This window comes from Denticeps clupeoides, chromosome 18, assembly GCF_900700375.1.
Source record: "Denticeps clupeoides chromosome 18, fDenClu1.1, whole genome shotgun sequence".
NCBI lineage: Eukaryota > Metazoa > Chordata > Actinopteri > Clupeiformes > Denticipitidae > Denticeps > Denticeps clupeoides.
In genome coordinates this window covers 19,412,592-19,438,310 of record NC_041724.1, presented here as the reverse complement: position 1 = coordinate 19,438,310, position 25,719 = coordinate 19,412,592, and the positions used below count along the sequence as shown (strand labels likewise).

The 25,719-nt window shown below is 43.9% G+C and overlaps 1 protein-coding gene and 1 long non-coding RNA gene across 6 annotated transcripts in view; one reads left to right on the top strand and one right to left on the bottom strand.

The window, feature by feature from the left end:
* Window positions 1-5,537: 5,537 nt before the first annotated feature.
* Window positions 5,538-8,238, bottom strand: LOC114768474 (uncharacterized). The gene is made up of 3 exons (XR_003743063.1): window positions 7,907-8,238; window positions 7,460-7,611; window positions 5,538-6,126 (listed from the first exon to the last, which is right to left on the bottom strand). It is a non-coding gene; the product is annotated as an uncharacterized LOC114768474 (long non-coding RNA).
* Window positions 8,239-8,499: 261 nt separating this feature from the next.
* Window positions 8,500-25,719, top strand: part of LOC114768075 (A disintegrin and metalloproteinase with thrombospondin motifs 2-like) — a 39,508-nt gene continuing 22,288 nt past the window's right edge. For 2 of the 5 annotated variants that reach the window (XM_028960160.1, XM_028960159.1), the window contains exons 1-6: window positions 8,500-8,784; window positions 18,029-18,112; window positions 19,645-19,801; window positions 19,943-20,048; window positions 20,143-20,286; window positions 21,288-21,420. In XM_028960160.1, the coding sequence (XP_028815993.1) occupies window positions 8,539-8,784; window positions 18,029-18,112; window positions 19,645-19,801; window positions 19,943-20,048; window positions 20,143-20,286; window positions 21,288-21,420 (870 nt within the window). In that variant the 5' untranslated portion in view covers window positions 8,500-8,538. Of the gene's footprint in view, window positions 8,785-9,516; window positions 9,637-18,028; window positions 18,113-19,644; window positions 20,049-20,142; window positions 20,287-21,287; window positions 21,421-25,719 lie in introns of all 5 variants that reach the window. The other 3 variants (XM_028960158.1, XM_028960157.1, XM_028960162.1) reach the window with 2 other exon arrangements.

Genomic DNA, 25,719 nt, shown 5'->3' with positions numbered 1-25,719 from the left:
CAGATGGTCAGAGGAGAGCAAGGAGGCTCTTAAGGATGGTTTGAGTCTACTGTGGGGAGGTGCTTTGTGATGACCACGGAGAAGACATTGACAGCCTTGTCACCTGCCATCACAGTCTACATTAACTTTTGTGTTCCCACATGCTTCAAGACCACAACTATTTGTCCCATTCCCCAAGAAAAGCCCGGCCACCTGCATGTATGGCTACAGACTATATTCATTTCAAAGTGTCAATGTTCCGTCTAGGGGGGAAGGAACGTGGACAATGCGACGTGGTAGATGGTGAAAAGGAGGACAACATGGCCAAACCAAATTTCACAACAGTGAGTTTATTTACAGTAAAACAGAGATTTCCTGTAACTACTTCCTGGCACAAAGCACCCAGGGACGCAACACCCCCACCCCCCAAAATTCAACACCCAGTGTTGATCATTCCAAAAATGAGCGCGGAAAAAAACATTATCACTTTCTTATAGCAGATGTCTAACATTTTATGGCATTTGGCAGACGCCCTTATCCAGAGCAACTTACAACGTGCTTCCATGTTACCATCGATTAAGCCAGTGGAGGGAACGTAGCAGAGGGGTGGTGTGGAGAACTTGGGAAGGTTGAAGATCAGTCGTGCTGCTGCATTTTGTATGAGTTGTAGAGGTCGGATGGTACATAGTGGTAGACCAGTTAGAAGGTAGCTACAGTGGTCCAGTCGTGAGATTACTAAGGACTGAACCAGTAGTTGGGTGTCCTGGGTTGACAGATAAGGGCGGATTCGTCTGATGTTGTAGAGAAGGAGTGGGGAAGGTGCTGATGTGAGTCGAGAAGGAGAGTTGGTTGTCTATTGTTACGCCAAGGTTGCGGGCTGTTGCAAGAAGGAGAGAGCTGTGAGTTGTCCAGGTAAATAGCAAGATCCTGATGTGGTGAAGAAATCTGCTGGAATGGAATATTAGTTCAGTTTTGGTGGAGATAAGTTGGAGGTGATGGGTGCCATCCAAGACGAGATGTCGGTTAGACATGCAGAGATTTTGGAAGCAGCATGTAGATCAGAGGAGGAAATGAGAAGATGAGTTGTGTGTTGTCGCCATAGCAGTGGTAGGATAATCCATGTGAGGGAAATGACCTCACCAAGTGATTCTCGTGTAGAGGGAGAAAAGGAGAGGACCTAGCACTGAGCCTTGGGGGACACCAGTGGAGAGTATACATGAGGTAGAGGTGGATTCTTTCCAAGTCACTTGGTAAGATCGCTCATCAAGGTAGGAAAAAACCACTGCCATGCTGAGCCCCCGAATTCCAAGCCTCTCAGGATAGACCGAGAGTCCTGTCTGTCAAATGCTGCAGAGAGGTCAAGGAGAATAAGAACCGAAAATTGAAACCTTGGAGGTACAGGGACCACCGCATGAGGTGCTGATTGGCATTCTTCATCCTAGACAGAAAGATCACAGCATTATGGTCACTACAGACACACACAGGAAGTGCAGATACAGTTCAATTGATGTTTCAGAAACTTTTTGGAGAAATAGAAGATGGGTGATCAAGCCCGTCTTCCTGCAAAAGAACAGCACCGGCACCTACTTCCAGGGAAAACGTGGCACCCACTTCCTCACCAACACCCCATTTTCACAGTAAAACCTCACGGTGGAACAAAATTTATTTGAACAGTGAGACACTCTGAGAAACTTGGCATTTTTCATTTTTATTGTTTTTTCTGTTTTTTTTCTGTTCTAATTTAAGATTTGCTTTATTTATGTCACTTGTTTTATTTATTTACTTCACATCTTTTCTTTTACATTTACATTTACAGTATTTATCATACGCACTTATCCAGAGCGACTTACAATCAGTAGTTACAGGGACAGCCCCCCCCGCAGACACTCAGGGTTAAGTGTCTTGCTCAGGGACACGATGGTAGTAAGTGGGATTTGAACCTGGATCTTCTGGTTCACAGGCGAGTGTGTTACCCACTAGGCTACTAGCACCTTTTCTTTTATTTTGAGACGTAGATGTTTTATGTAAAAAAGAAGAGATAAAATTGTACATGGTTAATCCCTTACTTCTAATTATAGCATTATAGCATGCAGCACAGCACATGGTGACACGGTGAAATGTGTCCTCTGTGTTTAACCATCACCCTGAGTGAGCAGTGGGCACCATGACAGGCGCCCGGGGAGCAGGGTGTGGGGACAGTGCTTTGCTCGGTGGCACCTCAGTTGAACTGTGCGGCTTGGGATTCGAACCGGCAGCTTTCTGATTACGGGGCTGTTTCTTTAACCGCAAGGCCACCACTGCCCCACACTAGTGGGAAGTAGAACTCACTCAAAGTAAGGAGTGAAACAGAGAGACAGAAAGACATATATTTTTATTTAAAGGTACTCTGGTCTGTTTTAGTTTTAGTTTTGGTGATGTAATTTAGTAATGTTAATAATAATATTGGATGTTTTACAGTTGTCTGGTTTTACACACTGGTCACGTCATAGGCATTCGACACGCTAAACAAAAACATTGTTTTATTTTAATGCCATTCCATCCATTTTTGTGTTTTTCATGGGAAGCTTCATTTTGCTCTGTGCGGTGTGGGATGGGTGAGGCAGAAAGCATATTTAAAGTTGTTTACTGCTCACGGTGAAATTGCAGATTATAGCCATGTTAAGTTCCAGAACTGTGCGCCTGTGAACATCTGTTCTGAAAGCCTCAAGTTCAAATAATAACCTCCTCCACGCCCAGATGGGCAGGGCAGCAAGCAGCTGGAAACTGGTTAACCGTTCACTTCTCTCCTTCCCAAAATACACACATTTTAGCACATCTTTCTGAGATTGTGCTTCCATACAGCACACAATTAACAATAATGCTTAAAAATGTTTTTCTTGCCATCAATTTATTTTCGTCTTCCCATAATGCAGTTTATAGGTTAAACTGCAACTATGATTGCAGTTCAGTAGAAAGTATTTCATGGTATATTTCACATGATCTTCTCAGCAGTTACCTATGGTAAATGGATAATATTAGGGCTTTGGGACTGACCAATATTAATTAAAACCCTCACACAGTTTTACAACGTGTTGTGGTGTCTGTCTGGGTCGTTACGGCTGAAATTGGCTGTGAAAATCGGCTCGCTTGGCCTTCATCCATGTTGTGGTGAGTGATTGGTGTTCCTGTGCGTGATTGTTCAGTCCACAGGAGGGTTAATGAAGAACAGGACGGGTGCCTCGAGCCCCAGCAGGCCAAAACTGCCGGGACGTGCCAATGAGCTTCATCCTCCAATGTAGGCGTGCCCATCATTGTCAGCTTGTCCTAATTGCCTTAAGAACCTTTCATCAGAAATTCATGAACTGGAGGAAATTACTCCCAAACCAAGGCAACAAGTCTTCTTTCTCTAAGGCTCTGTAACAGCAGACTGGTGAAGCCGTGTAAATATCCACTTCCTCGCCACCTGGCTTTAGCAAGGCAAATAGGCAAGAGCCTCCAATTGGAGGGATAATTATGTTTCAGATGGCAGCAGAAAGACACATCCTGTGGTTGTGGAAAATATGTTCATTAGTTTCAAAAGCGCATTGGCATGCATCAATCCAAGAAGACATCTATGAAGATTGGGACTAAACAGCTGTGCAGACTAAAGAAAACCACTGACCAGTGAGGGGTTTTTCTGCACTCTCCCATAAAATGTGGTCAGGGGAAGTCTGCAAATAAAAAAAAAAGTGTGTGTGTGTGTGTGTGTGTGTGTGTGCATTGCATCGGGGGAAAAAAAGCATTTATTATAACAAACACAAAAGAACCGGCACATGGGCCAAAAGGAAAAAAGAACCTGACAAAACCCGTAGTTGTGTGTCAGAGCAACTGGAAGTGAAAGAAACACGTGAAAGAATAACGGCAAGTCTAAAGAACCACATTACTGCGGCAGGGATACCTCGTGGCTCCTCTCTGTTTTCAGCCATCAGGACCTACTAATCAGGCGCATGATAACGAACATTAAGATAACAAGAAATATTATAAATCTAAATGGAAATCACATTAACATAATGAGAATGTGCTCGCTGTAAACTAATGAAATCAGGTGAACTTGACTTTTTACTTTAAACTATATATTTTTATTTATTCATAATCTTTTTTATCATCATAGCATCTGGTACATAACATGAATGGAAATTTGCAGTAATCACAAAAGTCAATGAATCAGGGGGTTGGCAGAAATAGAGCATAAAAAAGAATAAATTCATGGTTATCTGGTATTAAATTAACATATTCCCATGGTGGGCAGCACGGGGTGAGTTGGAATCCTGGCTTGGACCTTGTGTTGTTTACATGCTCTCCATGTGCTGTTGCGTTTTTCATTGGAGTTCTCTGTTTTTTTCCTGCTCATTACCTTAACTGGATGACCTATATCAAATATATTCAAACCCGGCCTCTGTACGAACTAACTCTGTAATATCAGATTATTTTGCTTTGCATCGTGGTACAAGACAGGGTTGCTGTCTGTCACCTTTCCTTTTTGACTTAGCTATAGAGCCTTTGGCGATTGCCCTTAGAAAAGAGGAGAGGATTACAGGTGTAACCAGGTTCAACAAAACTCATAAGGTGTCACTTTATTCAGATGACCTTCTAATATATTTGTCTAACCCTTTAGAATCTATACCAGTCCTCATGGAACTATTACGGTCATATAGTTTAATTTCAGGCTATAAACTGAATTTTTCTAAAAGCACCATTTTGTAGGTTAATCAGTTGGCAATGTCACTGGATCTTAGTTCTTTTCCATTTAAGCAGGTTGTGGAATTTACTTATTTGGGAATTAATGTCCCCCGTTCTTATAAGGACCTTAATTCTCACGATGGTCTTCATTGCCCATTTCTTTGGCTGGAAGAGTGAATACCATTAAGATGGTAGTCCTACCACGCTTTCTGTATTTATTCCAAATTATTCCTATTTTCCTACCCAAGTCTGTCTTCAAGGAGTTAGGTTCTTTGATTTCTTCATTTGTGTGGAATAAATCTGTCCCGCGGATGAGGAATAATTTCCTTGAAATGCCTAAAGTACCAGGTGGTATGGGTTTGCAAAACTTCATGTATTACTATTGGGCAGCAAACATAAGTAAATTTATATACTGGATCTTTGCGTGGCGTGATAATCCTGGCCCTGCTTGGGCAGACATGGAATTGCGAGGTGATTCAGGGCTTGGTCCTATTTCCTTAATGAGCGCTCCTACATCTATGCAGCCGTACTCACGCCTCCTTAATCCTGTAGTAAAACTCTCACTTAAGATTTGGCTCCAGTTTAGGAAACATTTTCGTACAAAGCAACTAAGCTTATTTTCTCCCCTTTTGAATAACCATCTTTTCTTACCGTCCCAAACAGATGCAGCATTTCAAACCTGGCACAACAATGGCTTGATCTTTATCAAAGACCTCTTCGCTGAAGGAACGCTTATGACATTCGAAACATTGCAAAAAAGTTACAATATTCCCAAATCTCATTTCTATAGATTCCTACAGATTCAAAGTTTGTGAGCAAACACTTTAGATCTTTACATTCACCAGCTAAAAATGCTGCAGATGAAATTCTTGCTCTTACCCCTTTATTTTATTGTTGAAAAATTGAACATCACACTGTGAATACTTTCTCATTCTTATTTTTAACAAATTAGCCAAAATCTCAAGTAAACTTTTTTCACGTCGTCATTATGGGGAATTCTGAGAAATAAATGAATTATATCTTTTTTGGAATGAGGATGTAACATATCAAAATGCAGAAAAGTGGATAGACTGTCACTGTCTGTACAACAGTGTAAATTTGCTGTACACCCCTTAGTGAACATGTGAGGGATCCCTGCTGAATTTGATATGAGGGCACTGGTAAAGGTAAGAATTGGTTTGAGCAAGTTGTTTAATCTGTGTAATTTATTGTTATTGCTTATGAATTTAGGTTTTTTGGAGAGCGGTAATACTGGCACTGTTGTAATCTGCAGAGATTCGTCAGTCACCGCAACTCACAGTTAAACGTCCACCGAGTGTTTGGAATGGCTGTGCAGACACGTACAGGGAGTCCTCGTGGCTACGTATCCCGATGGAAAACCACGTTACACCGGTGCTGATCCCTATCTGTGCTGAAGGGACCTGGGAAGAGACATGATGACCCCACAACCTGGAAGAGAGAGACATGCAGACACAGACTCAGACCCTAATACTCATGGGGGCGGAGCTGAAGAAAAGGAGATACTGAATGTCACGATGTCAAGGAAGGGTGGACAGATGAGTGCTTTTTTTTGGGGTCTGCCTAATTTGTGAGGAGACACTCACTATGAATGAAAAGAATGCTAAACAGTCTGAGTTGAAAGGACAGATACTTCTGGATGAATTAACTGCTTTGTTGCTATGGCAGAGCTGGTTGCACCAGACAAAGTGCCAGTTTGTCTTGAAGGACCGTCACAGAGCGCGGCTCAAGATATTGAATTCTCTTCGACGAAATGTCCACCTTTATTCTCTGGCCTGCAATCAAACAATGGACATAACATTGGACATTTTGTGTGTTGGGGCAGAATCTCACAACACATAAATGAGTAAAACAAAAAAACCCTCCTCGGCAGTGGGGTTTACAGGGTTTAAACCTGGCTCTTCTGGTCTTACCCACTAGCCTACTATTTAAACGCTCAACTGAACTCCCGTGTGTAATTTTGATCAGTCATATCACCAGACATAGAAATATGTTTAGATGATAATAAAGTGTTGCATTTAGCTTTTTGGTTTAGAAAAAAAGTCAGTTTTAAGTAACTTTCCATAATAATAGCAGGTGACATTCTCTTCGGCCCCCCCCCGAACCTGGACTCATCCATCGGGCTGACGGAAAGAGAAGTGTGATCAGTCACACTCGACTTTACACCGCTTGCAGAGCAAGATTGAGGCCTCAGTCCATTCATATCCTGTGATGCAATGAATGCTTTAGGGAAAATTGTATTTTCCAGATTTTGCATTGCTCTTTTTAGAATTCACTGTTAATGATTGTAAATGATAGGTTGATGCATTTCCATAAAATGCCATGTGATAAATCTCAGCTCTGCTGTTGCTGCAGAGCTGAGATTTTGTTCTTTCAGCCTAATACTCATTTGCATACATATTGTATTCATTTCTCCACCTCTCCACCACCACTGAAAGTATCTGAACACCTCCCTCCTGAACGAAGGCTTAATGACGCCAATCGTTGAACTATTTGCATTGGTGCGTTGAATTTTTGAGGGACAAAAATCACTCTGTATTTCTGCACGTACATGTCAGTATATCCACTACTTGAAGGTAAATATGAAATATGAATTGTTCCGTATTACATTCATTCCAGAATGATTACAGCTGAAACTCCTCCTCCTTTAAAGGTGAAAGTGCTTGTTTGGATTCGTCATTGTGATACACAGCAAGCATGTGGAAATGTGTCCTCTCCATTAAACCCTAGGTGAGCAGTGGGCAGCCGTGTGTGGGGACGGTACCTTGATCAAGGGGACCTCCGTGGCACCTTGGCAGTTCCGTCCATGTCACTATTTTGTCTGCCCTGCTTGGACTCTGATGGCATGATACTGTTGTGTACTGAGTGTACTGTTGTCGTCTCATATCTGCGATCTGCTGAAAAATCTGCTCAGATCTGCCATATGGGGAGACAAATTGTGAAAATGGGCCTAAAGTGACTAAACCTGGATTTTATTTATTTTATTGTTTTTAGTGGGAAAAAAGCTAATAATAGAAAGTTAGTATTTTTCAAGGTTAGTACTTTTCATTGTGAACATTTAATTACTCTTAGAAATTGTTCAGTCCACATTTAATTGGCGTACATTTTAAGTGTTTATCGCGTCTATCTGGATTACCCCTTCTGTTCTTGTTTGCCCTGACTGCTTGACCCTGGATCCCCCCGAATCATTCTGAACATGGTCCAGTCCCACCTTGATTCGGTTTTTCCAGCCGTGATGGAGTCCCGTTACGAACTGCCATCCTCTCAGGTACAGATTGGGGCCGAGCACCCACGCTCAGTCATCTCCAGCCCCCGCACACGGCAAGATCTCAGCAGTGTCTGCACGTGCGCCGCATCAGCCGGAAACTTTTATCCTCAGAAATAAAGTGTATTCAGTTCTTGTTTGTGTGGTTGGTTGTGAGCGTCCCCTCACCATCACTTTTTTCTGGTGAAAGCTCCTCCCCTGTGAATGTGAACATGTGAATAGTATTTATTCTTGTCCATTTTGAACTGTGGAGACCCCTGGGTGGGAACAGTAATTTGATGTTGTTCACCTCTGTTTGTCACAGTGGTACAGATAAAACCTTCTATCCACCAAATGCCTGTGTGTCTCTACTTAAGTTTAAAACCTGCGTGAGCATCGTAGGACCTATTTCGTTCCAATTTGGTCACACCATTCCTGAAGAAATTGTGTAGTGTGGCGAGATGCAGAGGGAGGTAACTGGCCTTGTTCATCATGTAGCTGACCGGGTAGCTGACCGGGTGATTCATTTTCCAGTGCTCTGTAGTCATGATCTACTGCCATGACCTGAAAAGCAGCGTGAAAGTGTCAGTTACTGTACAATGCACAGCTGTCTGGTCTCTAATGTGTGCTTGTGTGTTGTTGCAGGACCTGACCTGGGCGGCCTGCTGGAACTGGATACGCTGTACAGAGGTGTGGAACAGAGCAGGAACCACAGCCGACGTAGCCGCAGGAACACTGCAGAGGGGACCTACAACATTGAGGTCATGCTGGGTGTGGACAGCTCAGTGGTGCATTTCCATGGCCGTGAACATCTCCAGACATATCTGCTCACCCTCATGAATATTGTAAGTGTGAGGATTGCTTGTGTATGTGTATGTTCTGAGTGTCCAGTGTCAGTGTGAGGTTCAAGTGGTTGTTGCATGTTTGTGATGCAAGTGACGGGACTCACGGGGCTCTATATCTATAATAAAAAGCATTTGTTTACGCTTTGTGGCATAACCTATTCTGATTGGTTTATTACATGTTCAGCACTAACTGAATAATTGAGAGGATTAGAATAGCCTTTCTCTGCTATTCTCTGCTAAGGTTGGACAGAATGCACAATTGCAGAGTGAAAAGGGTTTGGAGTTTACGTAGGGTAATGTACATGCAAAAGAGGGGTCTCACTCTCGATGTGTCTAAGAGGGAGCAAAGGGAACTTAATTTACAGATATTCAGGTATAAAGGGCCGAGCAAAGAGGTTTGGACAAAGTTCATATATGAAGAAGCTGGAAGAAGAGGAGAAAGCAAAGCCAAAGAAACAAGCAGGGTTGTGTGAAAGTCAGAGTGAGGGCCAATCCAAAGTCAAAAATCAAAAAGACAAGGGGGTCAGGAGAGCCCTACAGCAAGCGAACACCAGTAACACAGTGTGGGAAGCACGACTATGAATGAGCATGGATTTGAGTGCATGAGGTGCTTTTATGGTTGCTTGGGGATTTCTTTGTTGGTGCCATGGTAGGATGATTCTTTTGAGAGAGGAAGCCCACGTGCCCTCTGCTGATTGGTGGGTTGAGTCGTGACAGTACCCTCTCTCTTAGGGCTGGCACTGGACAGCCCAGCCAGATCCAGCCAGGAGTCATGGAAGTCCTGTATAAGAGCTGGGTCATAGATGTCACCTAGGAGTGTTCTTCTGGACCAAATCCCTCCAAGCCTACAAGGTACACCACTGTACAAACTTGGCGCAGCACACCAACAAGACAAAGCACCGGGGTGGTAGTAGCCTAAGGGGCAACACACTAGCCTATGAACCAGAAGACCACAAAGTCAAGGGTTCAAACCCCATTTACTACCATTGTGTCCATGAGCAAAACACTTAACCTTGAGCTGAGTTCTGTGGCCCAATTTTCCAAAGTCTGAAGGCACCAGTATCCCCTTGGTTGACATCCAGACTTGATCCCCTGGGTGGTAGACCAGGTCAGCCCGGTGGCACATATCTGCTTGTTGTGGATGAAGACTGTAGGAGGGCGCATTGTACCTTTCACATATTTTCATGTGGTGGAAATGACAGATCTGTGCAGTGATGGCAGGGACAGGCCCTTCTGGGACCTTGCCAGGGAACCAGGAAAGACAATGGCCTGGGAGAGGGAATGGACTGTGGCAGAGATAGTGAGTTGGTTGTGTGCCAACATCTTGTGTGAGATGTTTGGACCAGGTAGGTGGGTTACTGGAACAGTACGAGTCCGCTTTCTTACCCACTAGGTCAACGCTACGTCATATGGAGTGTGCATTGCTCAAACTTGATAAAGATTGTATGGTTGAAAAGGTGTTGTAGGACCTGGTGGACATGACAGAGATGAGTTGGGAGGTCTGGTGTGGAGACCAGGATGTCATTGAGGTACACGAAGAAAAATCAATCCAATCATTCATGAAGCACATAGTTCACAAAGGCTTAAAAGACTGTGAATGTAAATGTTATGTAGATGATAACCTGGGCCAATTGGAGAGGTCAAAGGGCACGACCAAATACTTGAGCTGGTATTCCACTCATCCCCCTCCTGGATATGAACCAGGTGAAAGGAGTTGCACAGGTCTTGCTGAGTTGAGGAGAGAAGGGAATATACACTGTTCCAAAAAAGAAAGAGAACCCCAAAAAAGATATCCTAGATATGAAGAAATAAATATGAACTTTGTTCTTTACATAGATGAATGTGCTGACAACAAAATCACACAAAATCAAATTTATTAACCCATTGAGGTCTAGATTTGGAGTGTGGCGTTGGTGGATGGAGCAAGACATGATGTCCCATATGTGCTTAATTGGATTCATATCTGAGGAATCGAGCAGGCTGGTCCATAGCATCAATGCCTTCATCTTGCAGGAACTGCTGACACACTCCAGCCACATAAGGCAGTGCAGCCCCCCCAATAAATGCCATCCCACACCATTACTGACCCACTGCCAAACCGCTCATGCTGGAGGACGGTGCGGGCAGCAGAACGTTCTCCACGGCATCTTCAGACTCTGTCACATCTGTCACATGGCTCAGTGTAAACCTGCTTGTTGCAAATTTGCCAATCCTGGTGTTCTCTGGCAAATTCCAAACGTGCTGCACAGTGTCGGGCTGCAAGCACAACCCCCACCTGTGGGCGTCTGACCTCATGCCACCCTCAAGGAGTCTGTTTCTGAGCAGACACATGCACATTTATGGCCTGCTGGTGGTCATTTTGCAGAGCTCTGGCAGTGTTCCTCCTGTTCCTCCTTACACAAAGGCGGAGGATGTGGTTCTGCTGCTGGGTTGTTGTTCTCCTTCACGTATCCTGATATACTGGCCGGTCTCCTGGTAGTGCATCCATGTTCTGGACACTATGCTGACAGACACAGCAAACCTTCTTGCCGCAGCTCGCATTGATGTGCCCTCCTGGATGAGCTGCACTACCTGAGCCACTTGTGTGGGTTGTAGATTCCGTCTCCTGGTACCACTAGAGTTAAAGCAAAAACATCAGCCAGAAAGCTCAGGAACTGAGAAGTGGTCAGTGGGCACCACCTGCAGAGCCACTTCTGTATTGGGGACGTCTTTTCCAGCTGTTGTCTGTTCCATTTGCACAACAGCATGTCAGTCAGTGTTGCTTCCGAAGTGGACAGTGATGGACTTGGAGTTACATGGTGTTGTTTGAGTGTTCCCTTTATCACTGTCATATTGTCAAGCTACTGTCTTCTTTCAGTTGATTCACTCGGTACATCAGAAGTATGGGACAACTTTACCTTCATGCCCAACTGAAGACATCTTTAATCATGCCTATATGTAGGAGATAGGGCAACAGGAGCAGGGGCCTCGCCCCAATAAAACCACCTCCCCTCAGATCTTGTGCTCTTCACCGTGCTAAGGACACTTTATGACTATAAAATTAGTTTCAGCTAATGTTATAGATTTTAACAACTCAGATTTGACTTGTTTCAGCGAGTTGCTCCAAAATGAGAGTCGGTTTCCACAATGTCCACTGATGCTCCCGCAATGAAAGAGAAGTCCACCGTTCATCTCTGTCCTCAGGGCTGTGGTTTCCCATCCACGATAGGAATCTGCATGAAGCATGCACGGTCTGTCTCGGAATTGTCCACGCTAGACTGGCGCTGTCCCAGCCAGAGTTGTGCGGGTCAGCTCAGCTCAGACGGGCACGTCAAGTGCAAACCTGTACTGGGCTCGAATCTTCTGACAAGGAGGACATGCAGGCCATTCAGCCAACCCCTGGGGCTGCAAGGGTTTGTCAGATCCTTCATCGGCCTGTTTTGTCGAGCAGCTGCTAAGATGGAGGTGGGGTGGCCTTCCCTTCCACCTGCTCCAATGTCCTCTCGACATTATTTGCCATTATTTGTAGGGGGAGTGTTACAGACTGCTCTTTACTGAAAACCTGTGTCAGATCATGATAAGATCAACTCTGGGGGTGTCTACATTAATCGTATAGTTGGTCTGAAAGCAGTCCGCACTCACCTGATGCCACCGATGTCTGAACTGGATATATATACTGATATTGGGGCTGTATATATAATCAGTGTATAACTGTCAGGGTTGGAAAGAGTGAAAAGACTCTGGAGGCCATTAGGGTAATGTACATGGAGGGAATATGGGACAGAAGCTTATCAGACAAAAACTGAAGAGGGGTTTTGTAATCCACAAAGTTCATGCACAAGCAGGCAGTCCGGCATAAAGGGCAGAGCAAAGAGCAGTCAAGGCTCAGAAAGAGTTCATACACAGAGAAGAAGGCCCAGGGAGGAGCAGAAAGCACCAATATTAAGATAAGATAAGATGATCCTTTACTAGTCCCACAAGTGGGACATTTACATTGTCACTGCAGAAAGAGGACAAGATAAGAGCAGAAAAAAAATTTAAATGCTCACTTTACAAGTAAATAATCTTGAAATATCATGTGGATGAGTGAATTAAAATGTGTGTGTGTGTGTGTGTGTGTGTGTTTGTCAGTCTATGTATGTGTGTCAGCTGTTGTAGAGTCTGAAAGCGGCTGGAAGGGAAGACCTTCTGAATCTCTCCATCCCTCATCATGGGTGTTGCACCCTGCCACTGTAGGGGCTGCTTAGTGCTGTCAGGGTCTCCTGCATGAGGTGGGAGATGTTGTCCAACAGGGATGACAGCTTAGCCACCATTAGCCACCTCCACTGGTTCCAGCGGGAATCCTAGAACCGAGCTGGCTTGACATAGACCTTGGACATCAGCCTGTTTAGCCTCTTTCCATCCCACACCATAACCACAGAGTCATAAAAGGTCTTCAAGAGAGGGACCTGCACTCCAAAAGACCTGAGCCTCTGCAGCAGGTACAGCCGGCTCTACCCTTTTCTGTACAGAGCATCTGAGTTGTGAGTCAAATCCAGTTTAATGTTCAGATGAACACCAAGGTACCTGTAGCTCTTCACAGCCTTGATGTCCAGACTCTGGATGTCCACACCCTGGATGTCCAGTGGTTGTAGTGGAGGATGTTTTTGCATTTGGAAGTCTACCACCAGCTCCTTGGTTTTTCCAGTGTTGACCTGGAGGTACTTCTGCTGGGTCAGTTCTCTGTACTCCTTGTCGTCCCCATTCGTGCTTCTGTAGGAAGCTGTTGGAGAAGTTAGCAGGAGTGAAAAAATTGTTTAAGCTAAGAATACTTTCAAAAAATAAATAATAATTCTAATAATAATCTACATGAACTCATTATTGTTCATATTCTTTGCCTTTAAACATAATCATTTCTTATACAGCGGGGAAAATAAGTATTTGACACATCAGCATTTTTATCAGTAAGGGGATTTCTAAGTGGGCTATTGACACAAAATTTCCACCAGATGTTGCCCTCAAGCCAAATATTGAATTCATACAAAGAAATCAGAACATTTTAATGGTACAAGTTGAGTCATAATAAATCAAACGAAATGACACACGGAATAAATATTAAACACACTTTATTTAATACTTCGAAGAAACGCCTTTGTTACAGCTTCTAGTGGCTTCTTATATGGAGAGACCAGAGTGATTCTGGTCCATTCTTCCACACAAACATTCTTTAAATCTTCAAGGTTTCTTGGGCCTCTTTTTTTGTAGGATTATATTAAAATGAATCAGTTATACCAAAGAAGTGCGTAAATTAACCTGCTGCTCGCACACTCATCCATGAACCAACTCAGAAGGCTTCTACATTATTACCATTAGTACCATGAGCTGCTCTTGGAACCGGCAACCTTCTGATTAAACGGCCCCGTAATCAGAAGGTTGTCAGTTCAAATCCCAATCCACCAAGCAAAGCACCGTCACCACACACTGCTCACCGGGCGCCTGTCATGGCTGCCCACTGCTCACCAAGGGTGATGGTTTAAAGCAGAGGACACATTTCACTGTGTCACCGTGTGCTGTGCTGCAGTGTATCACAATGACAATCACATCACTTTAACTGATTCATAAAAGACTTTGCATAATTATCAATAATTACCCACTATTGGCTACTCGTGCACTGAGATGGGCCCATGGTCACTTTAATAACCAAAAGGGCATCCCCAAAATGGTCTGAGATTAGGAAGAAACGCACAACTCACAAACAACCCCAAATAATCAACACACAGCAACAGTGAGCTGCTCTGGAACCTGAGAGAACCCAGGAGAGATCCTTGTGTGGTCTGCATATTTATTCCTTGTTACGTTCATGCCTCTGTGGCATCTTCAGCTGATGTTTCGGGCTTGCTGAGTGAAAAAGGTCATTCCTTTGTATAAATTATGACTGAATATTTTGAGTTGTTAACCATTTTGGATTTTTTCTACTTTATAGTAATACAGTACTAAACATTGACTATTCTCAAAGTACTCTCATTACATGAATGAACATCATTATAAACCATCAGTTTTATAAATATAATAAACTTGTCATGCGAACATGAACTGTTATGAAGAACAGTGGATAAATCCAGCACCCGGGTCCCGTGCGCTCGCCGCCACCATCTCCCAGCACGGTACGTTGACTGTTGATTCTTCTTTATTACGCCGCCGACTGCCTACAGCTCCAGGACCTCACCAATGGCCAACAGGCATCAGTCACATACATAAATCTATAAAAATCATCTTTGATTTACATCTATTGCGTTTAGCAAACACCCTTATCCACAGTGACTTACAGTAGTGACAGGGACAGTCCCCCTGGAGACACTCAGGGTTACGTGTCATGCTCAGGGACACGATGGTAGTAAGCGGGTGTTGAACCTGTCACTTTGTAGTCTTTTGGCTCATAGGCGAGTGTCTTACCTATTAGGCTACTACCACCCTTTCAAACTCAAATAATAAATTAGCAAATAAACTATTAATTGATTTTAAGTTCTCATACCATCATCAATGTAGATGACACCTTGTAAACAACTGCATTCTTTTCAAGACACAGAAGGGTCAAAATGTCTAAGGAGCTTGCTTGTGTGTTAAGAACTGTCCAGTAAGGGGACGCTGCTGATTTTGTACGTTTGCTCAGTCTATCATTTCAACGTTGGATTATTTGAACAGGGTCAGTGGAGGCCTAGTGTGTGAGGAAGCGGACTCTGAACCTCCAAGGTTTCCACCTCCATGTTAGAGGGAGGCAGCATTCCTCCTCCTCCAGAGGACGAGCCAGCATGGACAAACAAAATGTTACCAAGAATGAAGTGACAAACCAACAGCAACTCCTAAGACAAGTTCACACCAGTAAAAACCTGAAGAATGAACCCCCACAGGAAATGTAACAACCTAGAGTCAAATAAACTCACCGCACACTTCTGCTCAACTGCAGCACAACAGCTCCAGAACTTGGTTGCTTGGTTACCTTTGGATATTTAACAAATTAAAAGCAATGAATATGTCATTAAGGAAGATTTTAAGTGAGTGCATGTCTTGCTCTGTCTCCAGAAGAAAGAATTGTGTGTGAATGTGTGTGACTTTGTTATGCTGTAAAGTGAGGATATGAATAGTACAATATCTGCAGAAATGCTCTTTCTGAATTACACTGGAAATACTACTTTTTATAGAAGATCTCTTATAAATAAAATATAAGATGATCTTCATCATCCCAACGTGGATTAGTGAGGAGTTTCTGCTGATTTCATGACGTCTGAATATGTCACTCAATCGTTTCCATCATTACTCTCTGTCCTTACTTCTGGCTCCTCGTCCTTGTTATGTGCAGGATGTGAAATCCATTATTAACAAGTTATTACATTTACATTTACATTTACGGCATTTGGCAGACGCCCTTATCCAGAGCGACTTACAACGTGCTTTCAAGTTACCATCGATGAAGAGATCAATTCCGGTTCACTAGGACCCCAACTATGAATACATCTATTTAATTCACTCTGTTGTAGATTCTGTACACAAAGTTTGACAAGAAAATTACAATTTAATCTAAATATTCTTTAAAGAGGAAGGTCTTGAGCTGTCGTTATTAATACATTGCTCATATTTTATTGCACTAGTTTGTGTACCTGCAGGCTGCTTGTCTGCTCCTGCACTCTCAGGAAGGAAGTAGAGAGAGAACAGAACGGATGTGTGTGTTTTTTGAAGATGTATTGTAGTTTGCATGAAGAGGATGTGTGTGTATAATGCAGTGCCGAGGTGCTTGAACTTAATAATGAGGTGGTACCCTGTCAAGGTCACCTGTAGGTCACCATGGACATTGAAGGACAGAGTGGTTGGCCTAGAGGGTAAGGAAGTGGCCTCGAATGTCCCCTTGATGAAGGTACTGTCCCCATACACTGCTCTTTAGACACCTTTCACGGCTGCCCACTGCTCCCTCAGGGGGTGGATTAAATTCAGATAGCGCATTTCACTGTGTGCACTGGGTGCTGTGTTGTGGTGTGTCACATGCAACAAATAATCACTTTCACATTATTGGTTTGTTACATTTCCAATTGAAACAGTGGCCTGAGTATAATATGAAAAATGAAGATCATGGCCAAAGTTGCATGGCGTGTTCAGAAGGTGGTTCAGTATGGCTGGTGGTGTGGGTCCCCAGCCAGTCAATATAAATGAAAGCTCTTGGTGCATTTGAGGAGGTTTGTTGACTGAAAGACTTGGTGACGGTAAACTCTGACATCTGTGTCGCTGTGACTTTAAGTTGTTGCTAAGCAACCCAGCTGAAGCTTTGAGCGAATGAGATGAAAGACGGCAAGAGGAAGACAGACACGCAGAGTTCAGGGGGAACTGGCAAGAACTCAGGCGCCATAAAGAGGTTTTAACATTTGGGGAGGTTGGCAGTTCGGTTTTTCTCCACTATCTGGTGATCTGTAGTTGGTAACGTGTGGGCGACACCAGATCAAGGGGCTGAGGGGGTTGGACCAGTGGACCATGCAGAAATATGCCGGATGAGAGCAGTTGTGAAGCACCAGTTGGCCGGGTTTAACAGGGGCATGAGGAGGTGACCACAGAACTGAACCTCAGATAAAACGCAAGAAAAAGGATGTGACAAAAGTCGGACGATCTCTGGTCATGACAAACATGCAACATCATCCCCACGTGCCACCACGTACTAGCTCGGCATGTCATTCATTCATGTTGCAGGAAGCACCTCTCAACAGTTCCTGAACAGAAGGGAGCAGAGGGCGGGGCAGCGATATTTTAGCGATATGGGGTGTTGTGTGTAGAATTGAATCCATTTTGGAATAAATCTGTAAGAAAATGTGGAAAAAGTGATGCGCTGTGAATTCTTTCCGGACGCTCTTTTTTGAAGCATGTGGACAGAGTGACCAATCAAATAGACCCATCACTTATAACAGCAGTCCTGATGGGGCCCAGGGGCGTCCCCAGGTGCCCCAATCCCAACAGCCCTTTATCTTACGACACCAATCAGCAACACTCCTACCCAGGCGGGCTTGTAGGAGACGAGATGACACGCCCTAGACTACCTAGTTTCATGGAACAATGTTCCTTTTTGACTTCCAGTGGAATGCTGTGGAAGTGTGTTAAACCTTTTCAGTTGCCTTGATTAAAGAAGCAATAAAACTGTCCTTCACACTAGTAGAGAACGTAGCGTAATGACTACATCATTATTTCAAACATTGTCAATGATTCTTTATTATTCTGACCCAGAGTCTTGCTGTGTCTTCTCTCTGTGCAGGTGAATGAAATTTACCACGACCAATCTTTGGGGGCTCAGATCAATGTGGTCCTTGTTCGCATTATCACACTGGGGCCCGAGAAGGTAAACCAATCAGCCTTGTGCTCTGTGTGATTTTTCTCGCTTTTATGTGTGTGTCAATAATCATAAATCGTTCCAGAGTCTGAATGAACATCAGGGATAATTCGTTATGGGCTGAAAGATAAGGACACTCATCGCTCCAGGTCTCCCTGGTTTGGTCCATTATCTCTCTTGAGTGAATAAAGAGGACGAGAGAGTTTAATGTAGAAAGAAATCATATAAAAATATATGAATTATGAGAGTGTTTTCTCTACAACAATACAAAAATGGATATCATTGAACTTCTTTGGTTTAGCAAGCATCAGGTAGTCTATGTAATGCCAAGAAAAGCCTTGGAAAAATTTTATTTTGCAGATAAGAATGAATTTAATTGAATTTTTCACTGACACACACAACAAGGTGATTTAGTTTCAGATTTAGGTTTTTGTTCCTTATGGATCAGTCTTGCTGCACACAGAGTCCTTCAGAGTCCATGTTTTAGAACATCACACTATAAGATGATTGGTTATTGGTTAGTCAGAACACCAATCAGCATGCTGGGCTTGGTAGTGGACAGCGGTGGACAGTGGTGACCAGGCTTAAGGTCCTGTTGTGGCTGTCAGAAACCAGGACCAGACTTTAGGACAATGGTGCCATTATGATAGTTCTGCGATATTAAATAAGCATTCTCTTGTATTTGTGTTGAGTATTGATGCTAGGCTTCCCTAAACCCTACAGCCTAACTACTTCTTTGCATTTATACAAACCTGTCCCTGTTCTTATCTGTTGGTTGTGTGTGTGTGTGTGTGTGTGTGTGTGTGTGTGAGACTTACATGCTTTCAAATACACACTAAGCAAGGCTGCATCTCAAGCTAAGCATGAAGATGACTTGCGAGAGGGGGCTTTTCTACTGGAATAACCAGACCCGAGTGAAGTAAATCAGGGTCCCAGAGGAGCTTTGTCAAAGTCACACGCCTTCGCAGATCATCTCTCATAACACTGCAGTTATGCAACCTGCATTCTGAGATGTCTTGTGAGGATAAACATTCCATGTTACTCCTCACAGCATAATCCATACGTTTTACAGAACAATCCAAAAATTCCAGGATTTATGCAGATTCCAGACACAGCCCAACACCCAAAGTGCATCTAAACAAACAAACACACACACACACACACACACACACAGGACTATGGGTAGGTAGATGACTTAAGTGGGTGGGCAGGACAATGATGGTTTTCCTTTTCTCATGATGCTGAAGTTTGCCCTCTACTGATGCTGAAAAGCTAAAGTTCTGCTCATAAGACATGTGATTTGAAAATTAAAAACAAATCAGGATCATTTGTTTTATATTGTTTATTATATTGTAGTGTAAATTAATTTAAATAAAATAGGAATAAGGAATATAACTTAATTAAAGTCTTAATAATGTATTCAGGTCTTAATGTTTAAGATGACAACCTAGTTCTGATCTAGTTTTAATCCAAACACACACCCAGCCAAAGGTAGTGTTAGAAGTGACTGTCCCTCTGTCCCTCTGTCCCTCTATTGTCAGTCAGCCCATCTGATAGAGGTGGGGAATCCATCCCAGAGTCTGGAGAACGTGTGCCGCTGGGCATTTCTACAGCAGAAGAATGACACGGGAGACAGCGAGTACCACGACCACGCCATCTTCCTGACTCGGCAGGAGTTCGGCCCCACTGGAATGCAGGGCATGCTCTCTCTCTCTCTCTCTCTCTCTCTCTCTCTATTTATATACATCACTCACGCCATTCTCACCACAGTACCAACAGCCTGTGGACAAGGGAGGCAGAAGTGGGGTGAAAGATTGTCATTTTCTCTCTGTCTGCCAGGTTATGCTCCTGTCACAGGCATGTGTCACCCTGTCCGAAGCTGCACTCTGAATCACGAGGACGGCTTCTCTTCTGCGTTTGTGGTGGCACATGAGACTGGGCACGTGTGAGTACAACTCTGTTGCTCAGTGGTTTCTGGGTGTTTGCTATACAGTTTAATCTGTGTGTGTGTGTGTGTGTGTGTGTGTGTGTGTATCTAGCCTGGGAATGGAGCATGATGGTCAGGGGAATCGCTGTGGGGATGAAGTGCACATGGGCAGCATCATGGCTCCTCTGGTGCAAGCAGCTTTTCATCGTTTCCACTGGTCCCGCTGTAGCCAACAAGAGCTCAGTCGATACCTGCAGTGAGCAACCCCTTCACACACACACACACACACACTCTCACACACACACACACACTCATACACACTCACACACACACTCTCACACACACACACACACACACACACAAGGGAGCAAACTGGAGAACGCAAAGGAAACAAGATGGAGAGCGCATGAAAAAGATTATTTACAACCCCCTGACTGTGGGAAGCTGTAGAAGGCACTTCCTGTATCTGTGGATTCAGCAGGAATGTTCTCCTGTTCTTCCTGGAGGACTGCACCTGGATCTCTTCACGTCGTTCCATCGCATCTCTACTGGGGTTGAGGTCTGGACTCCGACATGGACGCTCCAAAAGGAGGAGTCAGTTTTTCTGAAGCCATTTTGATTGTGGGCTTGATTCAATGTTTTGGGTCTTGCATCACCCAACTTCTACACCCAAATTCTAGTTTCAGATGACATGCAGACATTCTCACATTTTCCTGAAGATTTTTTTACACTTGGAAATTCATCTTTCCTTAAATGATTGCAAGGTGGCCAGGTCCAAATCATGATGCTTCCTCCACCATACTTCACAGACGGGATGATATGTACTGTCCTCTTTACACCAGATGTAGTGCTGCATGTTGTTCTCAAGAAGGTTCCGAGGCTCACATGGAAGTATTCCTCATGTGTGGAGCAAAGTCAGAAAGTTGTAGGGGAGTTTATCAAAGTAATTCTGGTCCACACCTCCAAACGTGGTTTTTAACTACCCCCCAGGTATTATAACACCTCACTCCAATTAGCTTTTATGAGGTTATTACCTCTAGGGTTCACATACTTTTTCCACCAGCAATGTAAGTTATTTATGGTTGATCTCAATAAAGACATGAAAGCTCATATTTTTAGTGCTATTATTTTATGCACATTATGTCAATACCATAGGCCTAGATGAAGATCAGACCACATTGCATGACAAATTAATGCAGAATATAAAAGTGTTTTTGTAACATTTGGTTTATCTTTTTTGTCATCTGCCCTCATAAGCTCATATGACTGCCTTCGTGATGACCCTTTCTACCATGAATGGCCCATGCTCCCATCGCTGCCGGGACTCCATTACTCCATGAATGAACAGTGTCGCTTTGACTTCGGTGCCGGATACACCATGTGCACCGCAGTAAGTCCCGCCCTCTCATGGATACAAATTTCATTCATAATGTACTTCAATCATCCTGAACCATGGAGTCATGTTTTAGGTTGCGAGGCAAGGACATTAGTAATGCCTTATGGAAACAGAATTAGACCTGGCTTTATACAGCTGCATAACAGAGCAGTGAACCCTAACAGAGGATTTATACCAATAATATCATACTATATAATACTATTTCATACTATAGCATAAATATACTATACATTAGACTTTGACGAGTGTCTGGATTCGGGATGGAGGCATTTTAACCATTTTTCTGTACAAAATCACTCCAGTTCAGTTAAATTTGATGGTGCGGAGCATGGACAGTTTCCTTCAAATCATTCCTTACTGTTAATTCCTTACAGTCGAAACTGGAGAAGAATTCAAACTTCTGAGATAGCTTTTCATGATCCTGAATAGTCTTATTAGAGTAGGTTTGAGGATCCCATGCTATCGCTCTTCATAGATGAGACAAAGAGAACCACATCTTTCAACTAGCCATCTTAAATACCTTTTCTGATGAGTGGACTACAAGTTAATCAGTATTGAGCAGTTATCACATTTTATTTAATTTCACACCAAATTAAATACTGCTTCAGTAAAAATCACCCAAATGCAGTCATTCAAATAAAAATTTGGTGTGACCACCGACCTTCAAAACACCATCAGTTATAGATACTCTTGTATGCAGTTCACCGCTTCCCTGACGCTGTACGACGCAGCCATGCATACGGTCCCATGTCCCCGGAAGCAAGACCCCCATTATAGGTCGCGGTGCGAGATGTCAGAGCGTCGTGGATGGTTTTATTCACCCACGGCTTCTGATTGGGAAACGTTCTGATGATCATTTTCTGAAGGGTGGCGTCCGTTAGTTTCCCTATGAAGCAGGTTGATATTCTCAGAGCTGTTTCGGAACGTGTCCCAGTCTGCGTCATCCACCCCCCTCTGAACCAGAACTTCCTGTTTGAGCCTTTGTTTGTATTTAGGCATGAGGAAGATGGCGGCGTGGTCGGATTTACCAAACGGTGGACGAGATTGTGCCTTGTAACCGTCGATAACTGTAGTGTAGCAGTGGTCTAATGTCCTTTGGCCCCTAGTGGGGCAGGTGACGTGCTGATGGAAGTTTGCCACTGCTGGTTTGAGGCTGGCATTATTAAAATCTCCTGCCATAATAAGCTCGGTGTCCTGGTGCTGTGTTTGGTGCTGTGTGAGCGCCTCCTGCAGTTCGCATAAGACAGTGTCCATGTCCGCTTTCGGTGGAATGTAAGTGGCGCTGATGATGACCGATGTGAACTCCTTAGGAAGGTAAAAGGGACGACACTTGATGGACAGTAGTTCCAGGTTGGGTGAGCAGGAGCGAGTGAGAGGAACAATGCTGTTACACCAGCTGTTATTTACCATCAAACACACTCTGCCTCCCCGTGTCTTGTGTCCTGTCCATGCGGTGGACCGAGAAGAACTCGGCCGGCTGGATGGCGTGGTCCAGCACTGCTGGGTTCAGCCATGTCTCGGTGAAGCAGAGGAGGTTGCACTCCCGGATGTCTCTCTGGAAATTTACTCTGGCCCTGAGGTCATCGAGCTTGTTCTCCAGTGACTGGACGTTGGCGAGCAGGATGCTAGGCAGAGGTGTGCTGTGTGCACGGGCCCTCAGCCTGTTCCTGATGCCGGCTCATTTTATTCTTCCTCAGGATCTCACTCGGCCAGCTGGGATCCGCAGCAGTTAAAATCTTCGTATTGTAAGCACATTGTATACTAATAGAAACAAGAGTCTCTCTACTGTACTTAATGCACTTAATGGTGGTGGATTTGCCGGTGAAGGGTTGCTGAAACTTAACAACATAAACGATGGCAGAGGAGTAGCGACGGCAGCTGACCTCACCGGCGCCATCTTGGCAGGGTAACACATTAGCACATTTCTGCTTACTTAATAGTAACTCACATTTAACTATTTGTCATACAAAGCCAAGAATTGGTCATCCTGTGTAACAGTTCATGAGTTACGACCAAAATATCATGTTCAATTTTGCATGTCTGCTATAGTGCCACATAATGGCCAAATTCATCCAAATTTGGATGAATTAGGTCTTCGTCTTCCTCCGCTTATCTGGGTCTGGGCCGCGGGGGCAGCATCCCAAGTAAGGATCCCAGAGAGCCCTTTACCCAGCCACCTCCACCAGCTCCTCCGGCAGGACCCCAAGGCGTTCCCAAAACAGATTGGATATATAATTTCTCCAGTGTGTCCAGGGTTGACCCAGGGGCCTCCTGCCAGAAGGACATGCCCGAAACACCTCCCCAGGGAGGTGTCCAGGAGGCATCCTGACCAGATGTCCAAGCCACCTCAACTGGACCCTCTCGATTCTACTCTAAGTCTCTCCCAAATATCCGAGCTCCTCACCTCTAGGGCTGCACCCGGTCACCCTATGGAGGAAACTCATTTCGGCTGCTTGTATCTGTGATCTTGTTCTTTCGGTCATTATTCAAAGCTCATGACCATAGGTGAGGATTGGGACGTAGTGGTAAATCGAGAGCCTTGCTTTCTGGCTCAGCTCCCTCTTCACCATTAGAGATCGTTTCAGCAGCCGCATCACTCGTGATACCTAAACTCCTCCACTTGAGGCAGGACCACTCTCCCGACCCGGAGTTGGCAAGCCACCCTTTTCCGGTCGAGAACCATGGTCTCAGATTTGAAGGTGCTGATCCTCATCCCAGCCGCTTCACACTCGGCTGCGAACCTACCCAGCAAGAGCTGCAGGTCAGAGCCTGATGAAGCTAGGAGGACCACGTCATCTGCAAAAAGCAGAGACGAGATTCTCCTGCTACCAAACTAGACCCCCTCCACACCACGGCTGCGCCTAGAAATTCTGTCCATATACAGTCCCTGACAAAAGTCTTATCGCTTGTGTACAAAATGACCTCAAGTGTCGCTGAAATATATTTATAATCAAGATTTTTTTTACAAGAAATGGCCCATTTTATTCCCAAAAGCTTTTGTAATAATGTTTCAGTGCAAAATTAAACTGTCAAAAAGTATTATAATATTCAAAACTTTGTAAAACCCATAAAAGTCCATTTTTGCAAAGACATAAGTGTTGTGTCCTTGTCATATGAGCTTCATCTGTGACTAATAATGGATCAATTAGGACTCAGGTGTGCATAAAAAGAACCCCAGAACCCCACTAGACCTTCACATCAACTGCAACTAGACCACTGAAAACATGCCTAACATTCACCCTGAGACTAAAGTGTTATCAAGAGGATGAAGACCAGATCCACTGCTGATGTGTCTCAGTGTCACGTACAGAGGATAAAAATAAGATTTGAGGAGACTGGAGACCTTTTTGACAAGCCCAGGTCAGGCAGACCCTGCAAGACAACTGCTCGAGAGGACAGTTTGTTGGCTGGAAAACCCAAGGCCCATTTTCCACTGCAGCAGAGCTCCACGAGACCCGGTCACCTGAAGTCCCTGTGTCAACCAGAACAGTTGGTCATATTCTGGAAATGTCCTCCATGGTGGAATCAGTGCCCAGAAACCAGCACTAAACGAGAGACAATTTGCTAAGTCCCACAGTCTGCTAAAAAGATGGATGCTGGAAAAGTGGCAGAAGGTGGATTTTTCAGATGAATCTTCTGTTGAATTACACCACAGTCACCGCAAATATTGCAGGGGACCTACTGGATCCCGCATGGATCCGAGATTCACCCAGAAAACAGTGATGTTTGGTGGCGTAAAAATCATGGTCTGGGGTTAAATCCAGTATGGGGGTGTTTGAGAGATCTCCAGGGTGGAAGGCAACATCAATAGTCTGAAATACCAAGAAATCTTAGCTACCTTTTATATTCCCAACCATAAAAGAGGCCAAATTCTGCAGCAGGATGGGAAATCCATCATATACTTCCATCTCCACATCAAAGTTCTTCAAGGCGAAGAAGATCAAGATTTCAGCGGCACTTGAGGTCAATTTGTACACAAGACTTTTGTCAGGGACTGTACTGGAAATCAGTACTGGATGGAGTTAAATGAGGTTTAATAAGTTAGATTTAGACAATATAAAATATAAATCAGTTAGAGCTAAACTATATAAATAGGACAAATAATTAAAGCAGTGATCATAGCAACAATCATATCAGTGATAAATAAGTGAACTGAATAATCTTTTTTCTATGTTTTATAATTGTGTTATTTTTCCTCTCTGTTTAATTAAATCATTTCTTATAAGCTTTGTATAAGGCCATGGGGACCTGCCAAACACTGTCTGAAGTCCCTTTATTTAGGCAGTGGTGACA